Source organism: Dendrobium catenatum, unplaced genomic scaffold, assembly GCF_001605985.2.
Source record: "Dendrobium catenatum unplaced genomic scaffold, ASM160598v2 original_scaffold_62511, whole genome shotgun sequence".
In the NCBI taxonomy this organism is placed as follows: Eukaryota; Viridiplantae; Streptophyta; class Magnoliopsida; order Asparagales; family Orchidaceae; genus Dendrobium; species Dendrobium catenatum.
Genome location: NW_021380961.1, coordinates 536,618 through 549,658, shown reverse-complemented (window position 1 = coordinate 549,658; position 13,041 = coordinate 536,618). Strand labels below are relative to the sequence as shown.

Below are 13,041 nucleotides of genomic sequence, written 5' to 3'. Positions count from 1 at the left end.
ATATGTTAGGATGCAAATCTCTTCTAGATTTTAATATATTTCTATATATAATATATATTTAATATAAAAATTTACAATATAAACTATTATTTAATATTCATAATATCTGCATTTACAATATAGAAAAATAATTTATGTAACTGACACTATATATTAAGATAAATATTTGATGATATTATTATTATTGATGTAATATTCATCATATCTATATTCAACAATCACGCATTGTTTATGTCAATTACATTCAAATATGTTATTTTTTTCAATACTATCTAGCAATTGCTAGTTGTCACATAATACTAACAAGTAAGAAACCACATGCCAACTTTACAAGCAATTGTTAAGGTCAACTTTTAACCGCTTCTTATAGTTGTTTTTTAGTACAAAAATTAAAAATTTATACCAAAATTTTCCTTTAAAAAACAGTAAAAAAAAGCTATCACAAAGAAAGCCTTAATCTATCATTCAATTCTAACCACAAATTTCAACATTTTATGTAAAGAACTAAATAGAAAATATTTTACAAGACACTCTATTCTACGAAAAATTATTCTGTGCGTATGCCGAATGTCGTCCAGAGCCCAATAAAAATGTGCCACATCACCCATACTCAGTACTGCGGCTTGGTACTGCTCTGTACCGAGCTCGATACCCTGCTCGGTTCGCTCGGTACTAGATGACATGGCTACACCTGATTCGTCTCAAGGCACTCTATTCTACGAAAAATTATTCTGTGCGGATGTCGAATGCCGTCCAGAGCCCAATAAAAATGTGCCACATCACCCATACTCAGTACTGCGGCTTGGTACTGCTCTGTACCGAGCTCGATACCCTGCTCGGTTCGCTCGGTACTAGATGACATGGCTACACCTGATTCGTCTCTAAATATCAGGTTTTCGCACAGAATAATCTCTCATATTCTATAAAGTATATTCATCATATTTTCTTTCTATCTATGTATTTTTCTTTAACTATACATTCAGTACAAATGGGCTTTATCCATTCTTTTCATACAACTATGCGAGCAATCAGTTCGGCGGTTTCATTATGAGGACCTGATGAGGCCCAGATTGCTTAGATTCCGCATCACCAAGCTGCCCAGGCGCAGCAACCCCCCGCTACCGGACGACGGTTCGTCCCGGTCCGAACCGGACTTCATCTTCCCGGTTCGCAATGGCCGGTCTTCGCAGGCCTTGAGGCAGTCGTCGCCGAAGCGTTCCATGACAGCTTCTATCGTCTTTCGGCCGGGCAGGTGGCCGCCGGCGTCGGTCACGTAGAAGACGTTTACTGCCGTCTCTCCTTTCGTCGACATCTCTGCTCTTGTCACCGTTAGACCGTTCTCCCTGAAAGTTCTAGTTGCCTCGGCTACAGTCAGCGGATCCGCCGAGCAAAGCTCCAATCTCAAACCCTAATCAAACGAACAAATCAATAATATGCTGTATAAGGAATCGGATGTTGGGGAAGCAGAGAGTAACCAACCTCGGATGCTCTGCGCTCGATGGCTGCTTGCAAGCACTGGACCACTCTCTGCCGCTCCGCTTCGGAGCAAATCGGGCTCCCATCCGAGTGCCGCATGTAGAATTCCTGAGAGAAAAATCGAATTTATTACAATTGAGACGAATCTACGATTGAGTCCATAGACATGGAAATAGGAGAATGGAGATGGGAAATTACTTGGTAGGCATGATCGCCAGTGGTGTCGATCGTGCCGTGGAAAATGACGTATCCCATGTCCGTGATTGTGCACAGGACGTCGAAAAGGAGCTTCGGGCGGTCGCTGCACTGAACGTTGACGATGGAATAGCCCCGTTCCGTCCAGTTCTGAACGGAAACGGATGGTTCTCCGGAGGCCACGGCTCGCTCGTAGTCGCGATCGGCGAACATCAGCTGATGTATGCGGCGATCGGCGTTTGTGCCACGGAAGACGTAGGAGGCTGAGGAAGACGACAAGGCGGTGGTGGATCCACGGACGACGTACCCGAGGCGAGCCTGGATATGACGAATCTTGTCGGAGTCCTCGATTGGTAAGCCGGAGTCCTCCTCCTCAACGAAAAGGAGGCCGGCGATGCTGCCTTTGTAAGCCCAGAGCTTCGCCTCCACGATGCTGCAACCGAGGTTAGCGAGGACGGCAAAGATCTCAGAGAGGAGTCCAGGGCGGTCGGTGCCGACGAGCTCTAGGGTCGTGAAGGCCTCGATGTCTCGAGATCCGGTGGTGAAGTCGTCTTCTTCGGTGCCTAGAGAACGCTCAATATAAGCTATGACGCGCTTGTCGGTGACTTTCTGGCCGTATCTGTCAGTAACATGGAAAACGTTCATGAACCAGCAGCCGTCGGAAGAGATGTATGCCTTTCTTATCGACAGATCGAGGTCGGTGAGCACCTGCACGGCCTCAAGAAGTATCACATCTCTCCTCGCACTATCGACCTGGATTCAGAATATGAGCGTTAAGATTCGATCAAATCCTCTTTCACCACGCCGGACGAGAACGAATAGAATTAGGGGAGGAGCAGAGTTGAACAGTTAATTACCTTAACCAGAGTTGCCGTGGCGCAAACCGTATTATCGATGACGACCCTGCAGGAGAATTCAAAAGTGCAGACAAATCGAACATCAGTAAGAAAAACTTCCAGATCTGTACGATTAATCGAACTGTTGCCGATTTAATCATGGGAAATGAAAAAAAAAAAAAAAAAAAAAAAAACAGAGGAGCTCAATCCGATCGAAGAAAATCTAAAGCGAAAACAAATTGAAGATGAATTGAGAGGAGGTGCCAAAACCTCGGTGTATTCATCCGGATCACAAGCTTCTCGTATTCGTCCGGAGATGCTTGCCATTCCATTTCTCAAAAAATCCCTAAATCGCAGCAGGAAATCTCTCTCTCTCTCTCTCTCTCGCAGTCTCGCTCCCTTTCTCTGTCTTGGTTGCTTGCTGCCGCTGGTTCTGATATTTGAATATGTAAGGAGTGAGGAGTAAGGACAGCCGAACGCGCACAGGCTGGAAGTCTCGGGGAGGAGATCTTTTGTAGTATTTAAAGTCCAATTACTGCGAGTACACGCAAATCGGAAGGTCACATAGAGGTGGTTGCCCGTTAATTTAGTTGAAAATATTTATACAAATTATTTCTAAGCTTTTTAAGATTAAAATTTACATAAAAAATTAAATGAGAATATTATCATCATAATTTAATTATTTATTATTATATTTATTTAATATAAATCTTTGAATCACATCAACAACAACAACAAACAACAACAACATCAAGCCTTTATCCCACTACGTGGGGTCGGCTACATGAATCCTTTTTCTCCATTGTGTCCTTTGAATCACATAATGATTAAAAATTAATTTAGATATTTTGAGCTATTTTACATTGTTATGTTTTAAAAAGAACTGTGTGAGCTCACCCTTGCTGAGCCACGTGGCTGCAAATATCTGCTTGTTATTATCCTCATCTCCCTCTCCATCCACTTGCTTCACCACTTGAAGAGCACATAATTTCTTCCCCCTCCCCTCTTGTGATAGATTTTCTTCTAAATTATTCTCTTGTAGATATATGTGATGTGGAGGGGACCCAATCATATTCACCATCTTTAGTATAACCATCAAAATCATATACTCGGCCTATAGCTTCTAATCATTTTTCTAAGTAAAATTCATGAGGTAGTTGTTGTTAAGAATATGGATATTATTCAAACTTCTAAACTATTTATGATAAAGTTCAATGGTTTGCTCAACCCTTCTATTTTATATAGTGATTATCGACGATCAAGAAGGTAGACGTTGATTTTGATAGTAACGACATACATCAATGTTGATGGCAACAATGAGATTTATTGTTGCTCGTAATGTAATTAAGGTGATAGTATTATTACGATGACACGAGTTGATCTTCATGGAGATGATAAGTGTCAATATTGATGATGGATGTTGACATTACTGGTGATGATAAGTATCAGCATTTATGGGGATTGCGTGCATTGGCTTTAGTGGCAACAACAAAAGTCAATATTATTTGCAGTGATTAGTGTATGCCTAATTAGTGACAGGGGCGTCGACCATATTGATGATAAGATTGTCAGAGTTGATGGCACTGACACACATCATCTTTATTGATAATATTATATATCAATCTTGTTAGTGATGCGAGATATCAATCTTATTGGAGATAATGAATATTGGCAATGATTAAGATGGTAGCATCGACATTGTTTGTGACAACAAGCCTTAGCCTTGTTGGTGGGGACAGGGGGATTGGCCTTGTTGGTGATAATGGATGACAATCTCATTGGCGATATATTGTATCAACATTAGCGATGATGATGGACATCAACTTTGGTAATGATGTTGACATCTCACTTATTGGACAAAATTGACATTAACCAATAGCGATAATCATTGACAATGGTAGCTATTGATGATGATTAGAGCATGCTAGTAGAAAAACTCTGAAATATATCTTTTGAATCTCATGGCCTCCTTTTGCCATCTCTAATGTGTAGAAGTAGATCTTATTAATTATTTTTAGATGAGACATTTTGATCAGGAATCAAAAAAATCTATCAGACAAATTTTATTAATCTCATTTAATGTAAAACCCTTAAGAAAAAAAAAACTAAACTCTTAAACATTGAGATATCTTTTGGTGTATTGATTAAAATTTCATTAGAAACTCCACGGTTAGGAGTGTTTGTATGGGAGCACTCCTAGGATGAGTGACATTTTGGGAAGTTATACCACAGAACATAACCATGAGTTCGCTAAGCTAAAGCAGATAGTTTCTTGACAATTGAAAGCTTGACTATTACTAAATAGCATCTGAGCAGACCACTAGCCAAAAGATGAGAATTTTATCTTTAGAATCCTATATGCATTGATGATTCTAGGTCGAGGAAACTGGCGAGGACATTGGCTATCTAAGTGGGGGAGATCGTGAAATCTCTTAATATAATAAAGTTAAACTCTTAAACATCGAGGAACATTTTGGTATAACGATTAAATTTTAGTAGAAACTCCAAATTTATGTGAGCTTGTATAAGAATCATGCATCCTAGGATAGTAGGATGGGTGACCTCCTAAGAAGTTACAACCCTAAACCCTAAACCGTCAGGCTATTACATTTGTTGAAGCGAACATTATTTTGAAGACTAAGAGTTTGGGATGTTACACTTAATTATATAATATTTTTTATAAACAGTGCAACAACAGAGTGAAAATATTCAACAAAATGGTCAAAAACAAAGACAGAGATCCCAGCGTTTCTGAAAAATAGATTTCTGAATTTAAGATTAATTGGCAGAACTCGTCATTTCAGAGAAGAGTTTGCAATTATGTTTTAGCTTTTCCAATTCTTTATTTATTTTTGTGTTTTATGTATTTTATTAGCTGTAGAAGAGTTGTGCAGATAGATGTTTTGGATTTGGCTTTGGTAGGCTTTGCTGATGCAGCCTTGTTTTGTGAAGATTTATAGATATATATCACAAAGAGGGAAATCAGGCCACCTAAGTGCTTGATTTTGTTAATGAAATTGCATATGCTTGTTGTTTTCTGAACCAAGTCATGGAAAAGAACAGTTATCTTATTTGGATGTTGCCAATTCTAACGACTCAATTCATGGGATAGAAGCAATCAGGTTTCATTTGGGATAACTTTCGTATTGTTTTTTAAAGCAGTTCTTTGGTACAAAAAATTTTTGAATTAGGAATTTTAAACTAAAAAGTTTCTTAAGAAAGCGGTCTCAAACAAAGCCGAAGTCTCTACACATGTTTATTAATAAACCGAGGAATCAAAAGATGATTGAATGTAAATGAATTTACATGGGGAAGGAGGCTGTACATGAAAATGAAAATTTCAAATATAAGGCAAGATTGAGTGCTTAAGGTTTTATGAGGGAAAAAAATACATCTATCAGAGTCATTTTTTCTATTGTTGCCATTTGCCAATTTAGAAAATGGATGTTAGAATAACATTTTTATTCCATGAAAATTTTGAAGAGAAAGTTAACATGTGGCAGCCGGAAGCTTTTGTGGAAGGAAGTCATAAATAAGTTTGTCTTCATAAGAGACCCATTTATATCTTAAAATAATCTTTTAGATAGTGGAAGGTTTTATTTGATTATTTCATTAAGAAATCTTGTTATGTGTGGAATTTGATTGTGTTGATCAAACGGATTGTTCTTTTTCTTTTTGCCGTATTCATGAGCGCCCCATTCTGATAGACAGAGAGCAGAGCTCCACAGTACTTTGGTTTCGTTGCAACAGCAACGCAACAAGTTCGGCGCTGCAACACTGTAAGTTTGAGCACCACAACATAATTAGATAGAGGTTTGAGCGCTGCAGAGCCCCAAACTGACATCGCGGTGCTGCGAGTCGGAATAAACGGTTTTCTTTCTCATTTTTTTTCTAAAGGCTTGCGTCCCTTGGAGTTATCTACTAAGATTTCTCATGTATTTCTCAGATAGTAAGATATTTGGAATGGTGCATATGAGAAGAGAAGTAAGAAGAGAGTGAGAGAGTGAAGAGATATCTATACTTATTTCTTTTAATTTTCATAATGGATTTTTTGATGTGGTGTAGATCCATAGTTATTTTCCTATTTTAGATTTTTATATGTTAAATTCTGATATCCTTTATTTTTCCGTTGCTTTTACTTTCTTGCTAGTTTCGTCATTGTAGTGTTTACTCCTCATCCCCAACAAGTCTCATTTTACAAGTTACAAACTTGAGAATTATATGTGGCTCAAAAGAAAAGTACTTGATTATAGTGTTTTGGTATGCTTCTTGTTATATTTAGATAACATTTTGATAGAAAACAAGGGTCTGGAAGGATTCTGGGAATTCAGCTCAACACAAATAGATAGCAGCGATATCTGTCTCTTTCATAAAAGCAGTGCATGTTGATAAATGTTTTATTTTGTACGATTTTTTTGCTGTTTTTTAGAGTTATTTTTTAGTTAAAAAGATTTTTTAAATTAATTTTTTTTACCAGAAAGCTGCTTTAGAAAGCAAAAATTTATTACCTTATAATTTAGAAAGCTGCTTTATAATATAATATATATATTCTTAATAATTTTTTTTTATTTCTTTTGCTGTTATTATTATGTAATTATTTTTATAAAAAAATTTACATTATGATTATTTGACTAGTTTTATCCTCTCTCAACTACCTAACACAATTCCTTCATTTTTCTCATCCAAAGTTTTAGATTTAATGAAGAAAATGATTCATGTAAGTATGTAACTGACCCAGGTAGTGATATAAATATTTGATATTATTATTGTTGTAACTTTATAAAAAAATTATAGCCACCAAAAAAATACTCTTAGTTATTAGTTTATTACCACAACACATCATGCCAACTAACTATTGTCTTATAATTCACGTATTTACATATTTTATTTGTCTTTGCATTGGTTGGGTGGAATTTTTTTGAACCAAGGCAATATATTTCACTTTCTGTTTATGAGAATAATTCTATAATATGAAAAAAAATCATATGGTTTATACATTTATATTGTTCTATCCTTGAACATTCGTGTCGGGAAAGAGATATAGAACTTAGTGTCCTAATTTTGTACGAAGATCTAGTACAGTGTACACTGACAGATCATAGAGAGAGAGAGGGATGCAACATTCAGTAGAGACACCAAATTTTTTACGCAAAACTCTTGAAAAGGGAAAAACGATGGGGTCTTGCTCAGTTTAAATGAATCCACTAGTGTACAAATGACACTGCTCGTGAGAAGGTATAGGTTCAATGTAGAAAATATGCATCATATAAAGCATTTTACATGACTGGGGCTGCAAGTACTTAATGTCATGAGAGTTTTTCATAAAAGAGTGTTTGCATGTTCATTTGATTGGTAGGATTGTATTTGGATGATAGAGGTTAGAAGGACAGTAGTTTGGTAACGGTGGTCGGATGGACCTTAGTCAGCAAACGGAGATGGTCTTAAGTACTATAGTTGGAAAGTGATGGAGGTTGAAAGGACCGTAGTCAGGTAACAGTGGTCGGAATGATTATAGTTGGGCAACAGTGGTTAGGGGAACCATAGTCAGGCGGCGGTGGTTGAAAGATTCGTAGTAGAACGACGGTGGTCAAAGAGACTATAGCTGACATGCAATGGAGGTTGGAAAGACCGTTGTCGGGCAATAATGGTCGGGAAGAAAGTGGTCAGCAGACGACGATTAGTGGTTGGCAAGAAATCCGGCGGTGGCCATGCTGGTTGGAGAATGTAGGTGAGCCCTCTAGTTTTTTTCTCTCTTCCATCTCATGTGAAGTATGAGGGCTTATTTATAGTTTTTTTGACTGACACTCTTAATAAATATGAAGAAGATCCAAGATAAATATTGAGGGTTTTATCGGACGGGTGATATAAATTCCCTCGATTATGAAGCATTCATTAAACATTTATAAGCCACAACAGCTTCGAATTATATTATCTTCAAATTACTTTATCCATATAATTATATTTATATTTTGTAATATATTGCTTTTCCAACACTTTGTTTAAATGTCTCATATTTCTTTTAGGTCAGCATTTTCATTTCTGTGGACTATTCATTTAACATTTTATTATTTTTATTCATGATTTATATACCATAAACTTAAATATGCAAGAATAATTCTTTCTTTTTTGAAATAAAATATTGAAATTAAAACTTTTTTTGGTATGATTTTCTTGCTGCTATATTTTTCAGGTTGTAATCATAAATTTTTTTGCTGCTATTTTTTCTCTATTTTTAAGAAAATTTTGTGCTCTGAAAGTGCTTCTTCTATTTTAAAAATAACAGCTTTTTAGTTACATTAATAAAAACTTGCAGCCATTCCAAACAGATCCTAAATAATAAAACATTATCATCTTTGTTAATTATCAGCCCACATAGTTTTCATCATGATCATCTACTAAAAAGTAATTGGAATAAGAATCTATCTTCTTGAATAGTTCAATTCTTTCATTTAATAATCATAATTATAGTATTTACTTAGGTTTCGTTAGGGATAACTTTTGATCACAATTTTATCATTACTTCTGACAAATTTGTGTACTGAAAAAATGCTGTAAAAAGTAGTAAGAAAGCTGTCCCAAACGAAGCCTTAATTAGTTTCGGTATTCGCTATTGCACGAAGGGTTTGGAGTATGAAGAATGTTTAGGTGACTTAACAAGTAAATTTGAATATTAATAGTGGCGTAGTCAAAAAATTTTCTTGTTGGGGTTACAAATTGATTATTTTAAAATTTTCATCAACATTTTTCAAGAGATATCTATAATCTTGAATCCTGAAATTTTAATAATAATAGAATTTATATTTAACGTGAGTTGATAGAATTTATATTTAACGTCTTAGTAGTGCACAAGGATTCATCATGAATAAATAAAAATGATACAATTAGAGAGTTTTTTACGTGGAAAACTCGAAAGGGAAAAATCATATGGTCTAGCTCGATTGCTAAATTCACTATGTAATGAGTGATACAAAAATCCTCCTTTCTTCACTATTGAAGAAAAGGAAGAGTATAAAGATCAAATATTTATACCCAATAACAGAGCCTAATCTTTTCAAGAGGGATTTTAGAATGTTTGTGTCCACTGATAGATAAATATACCCAACAACATGGTCAAATCTTTTTAGTATTTTGGAGATGTTAGTGATCTCTGATGCCGATCGTTGGTGATGATGGTGGTTGTCAGTGGTAGCAACTGGTGGTCGTTGGCGGCGATGATGGCTAGAATATACTATACAAATCTCTCTTGCTCTCTCTTTTTTTCTTCCCTCCAATGTAAAGAATGAGGGCCTATTTATAGATTGTTGGGAGTGGCATGCTCCGTAAATATGAAGAAAATCTATGACAAATTAGGAGTGTTCCATCAGAAGGTCCATATTGATTCCTTTAAACATAGAGCTTTCATCAAACATTTAAGTGCCTTCATGATATCAGAATTAAGTGATATTGGGTTCATTGGATTCATCTCTTCAAGCCGCTCGATTCTACTATAAATTTGTCATATTTGGAAATAATTTGTTTACTAAATTAATGCATTAAGCTTCTTAGTGTGCTTGAACTGCTTGATTCGAACTCATTCGGATTCGGATTGGACCGATTTTGGTGTCATCGAGTTCTTCTTGTCAAGACGTTCAGTTTGACTGTCAGTTTGCTAATATCAAAGTTTAGATGGTTGTAAATTGAAATATGAATGTTTCTAATTCAAATATATCTCGAAATTCGTGATAGATCAAGATGATTTTTGGTGAAGTATCAATACTAAACTAACTATTTCTAATATAACAAAATAGGAAGATTATATTTGATTTCAGCCAACATGCAAGTCTTTAACAACTGGCATTCAAAGCTCTAGTATGTATTGTTGCAATACCATTTTTGGATAATTTTGTACTTAAAAATACACAAAACAGGAAAGAGAAATGTAAAGGGTCAGATTTGTTGATGATTTCAAATGAACTTGAGAGAGAGTCCATAAAGTGAAGGATAGCTTCTAGAGACTTCTTCAAACCATGTATGCTCTTGTTGGTATGAAGAAATTGAAAGAGAGGAAATGCAAATAAAATTAAAATAGAAATGGTAATGACAATTAAATAGAGAGTTGGTAATTTAAAAAAAAAAAATTGTGTTTGCTACACACTTTTAATTATCTATTAATTATAGTAAAATAAAACTTCAAATATAACAATATGAAATGTAATATCTTTTACATTGTCTTCAATTTTTTCAAATCAAACATTAACTTAATAATAAAAATCTTTACATTTCAATTAAAGCTTAGTATTTTTCACTTGCAATAATTAGGGTAAGGGTGATAATCACCTTATTTCAAGCCAATTGACTCAAAATTGGAAAAAACATATAGATTTTTAGTCAACTCGGTTTATATTTCCTCAATTATAATTTTTATTTCGATTTGATCTTCACTTCATAGAAGGTTCTTTCTGTTGAACTTTCATATCATTTTTAGGACTATTAATAAATAACCTAACACAATAATTTGACGTAAACAAAATTTTTGGTTCAAGTTGATCGGTTTACTATTCAGGCCAGCCTGTGGACCTGACTGTTCTTTTTATTAGGTTTGATTTGACATGAATAACTCGTGCTAAATTTGAAATTAATCCTATTGCTAATCAAGTTCCAATTTTAAGAAGTTAAAATCATATTATTGTTATGTCAAACAAATATATTTTACTTAATTGGTCCTTATAGATAAAAAAAATATTATATGATCCATATAATAAATGAATTAAATCAGTCCAATTCAGATCAACCAGGTTCAGATTGAGTTGGATTGTAGTCAATATTTTGACTCGTAATAACTAAGTTGTATTCAAATCAATAAAATCAACTAAGATCTATTCTGAGTTAATCTCAAATTTGACTTATTAGTCGGACTCAACACCCTGTCACCCTGATTCGAATTGACACCCCTAACAACATTTATGAGAGATACTATCCCCACCTTTGTGAGGCCTTTGTGTCGATGGAGGCCGTTAAAGCCTTAGCAAATAAATCATGAATCATATTTGTAATTGTATCACAACATTTTGTTAAGAGTCATTGGATAGAAAATTTATTTTGTGCAAATCCCGAACGGCGTCCGGAGACCAATCAGAACACGCCATGTTACTTTTTTGCTCAGTATCAATACTCGTTCTGAATGACATGAAGAGTTCTGATTGATCTTCGGACAATCAAATGTTTGTAAAGAACAATTTTCTCCATTGAATAACTCCTCGGCAATTGGGAATCCAACTCTCCATCAAAGGCACAACTCTCGTGCTCCACTATCTATATAAAATTGGTAATATTGCAAAAGTCATTAATTATTTTTAATTCTGGACCACCGAATATTCCTTTTTTTTTATAAAAAAAAGCTAAATATGTAAATATAAAGTTGATAAAAATAATAATAATTTTAAAATCTTTATTAATCAAATTAATAATAATATGATCTCTTTGGACCACTGAACTTAGGAGAATTTCTTTTTCAAGCACAATTGCTTGCCTATCTGTCTACTTGTACCATGATATCTTTGAACTTAAGTTTCCTTCTGCAACCACTATATTAAGTAAATAATAATCATTTTTATCCTATTTTCATATTATAACAAGTCAAATTCTTAACTATTGATATATAATCTGTTTTTACTAATAGCTTTTAAGACTTCATTTGTGATAGCTTTTCTGTAGTTTTTTAAAGTTGTTCTCTAGTACAAAAATTTATAATTCAAAAAACTTTTGTACTCAAAAGCTGATTTAAAAAGCATGAAGAAAACTGCCCCAAACAAAGCTTAAGATTTATCCCATTAGGTTTGATTTGAGACAGTTTTCTTACTGCTTTAAGAAGTAGTTTTCTAGTACAAAAATTTCAAATTAAAAAAAAAATTGTATTATGAAACTATTTTATAAAGCAATAAGAAAGGTGTCGCAAACGAAACCTTAGTGTAACTTCCCAGAAAGTCATCCATCTTGAGCGTCCCTATACGAGCACACTTAAATGTAGAGTTTTTAATGAAATTCTATTCATTACAATCAAAATATGCATCCATATTTAAGAGTTTAGTTTCATTCAACTTAAGAATTTTCACATATTTCATCATAAAAATGCTTGATATTACTATTACATAAAAAGTTATTTATGTCATGATATTTATCAGAAAATCACATCAAAGACAAATTAAACATTGCTTAAAGCTTAAGATTTCATTCGTGACGACTTTATTATTGTTTCTTAAAACAATTTTTTAGTAATAAAGCTGCCCCAAACAAAGTCTAAGACTGCGCCATATGATTTAATGGCTAACTTATGATAAGCTTCCTTCATAAACTTTACATTAAATGGGTCCACTTATAACAACTAAGAAATGTGTATATTATTGGAGGTTGATGGAAATATCATATGAATTAAAATATTTTTTATTACTAACAACTTAATTAATATAGAGTAAATAATGCAAATTTTATTAAAAAATATGAGCCTATTTATGTCTCATAATAACAATATATGTTTATATTGAGTTTTAGAATATTC

At 34.3% G+C, this 13,041-nt stretch overlaps 1 protein-coding gene across 2 annotated transcripts; it reads right to left on the bottom strand.

Annotated features, from left to right (window-relative positions):
* Nucleotides 1-426: 426 nt before the first annotated feature.
* Nucleotides 427-3,010, bottom strand: LOC110099542 (ACT domain-containing protein ACR8). 2 transcript variants are annotated; one of them, XR_003699526.1, is made up of 6 exons: nucleotides 2,778-3,008; nucleotides 2,529-2,574; nucleotides 1,675-2,424; nucleotides 1,480-1,584; nucleotides 871-1,408; nucleotides 427-691 (listed from the first exon to the last, which is right to left on the bottom strand). XR_003699526.1 is itself a non-coding variant. In XM_028691750.1 (6 exons), exons 2-6 carry the CDS (start codon nucleotides 2,837-2,839, stop codon nucleotides 1,046-1,048), a joined length of 1,326 nt encoding a protein of 441 aa, XP_028547583.1. In that variant the 5' UTR covers nucleotides 2,840-2,841; nucleotides 2,914-3,010; the 3' UTR covers nucleotides 708-1,045. The 2 variants fall into 2 exon arrangements, 1 of the variants encoding a protein (XP_028547583.1); XM_028691750.1 differs by lacking the exon at nucleotides 427-691 and having other exon boundaries at nucleotides 708-1,408; nucleotides 2,778-2,841; nucleotides 2,914-3,010.
* Nucleotides 3,011-13,041: the final 10,031 nt, after the last annotated feature.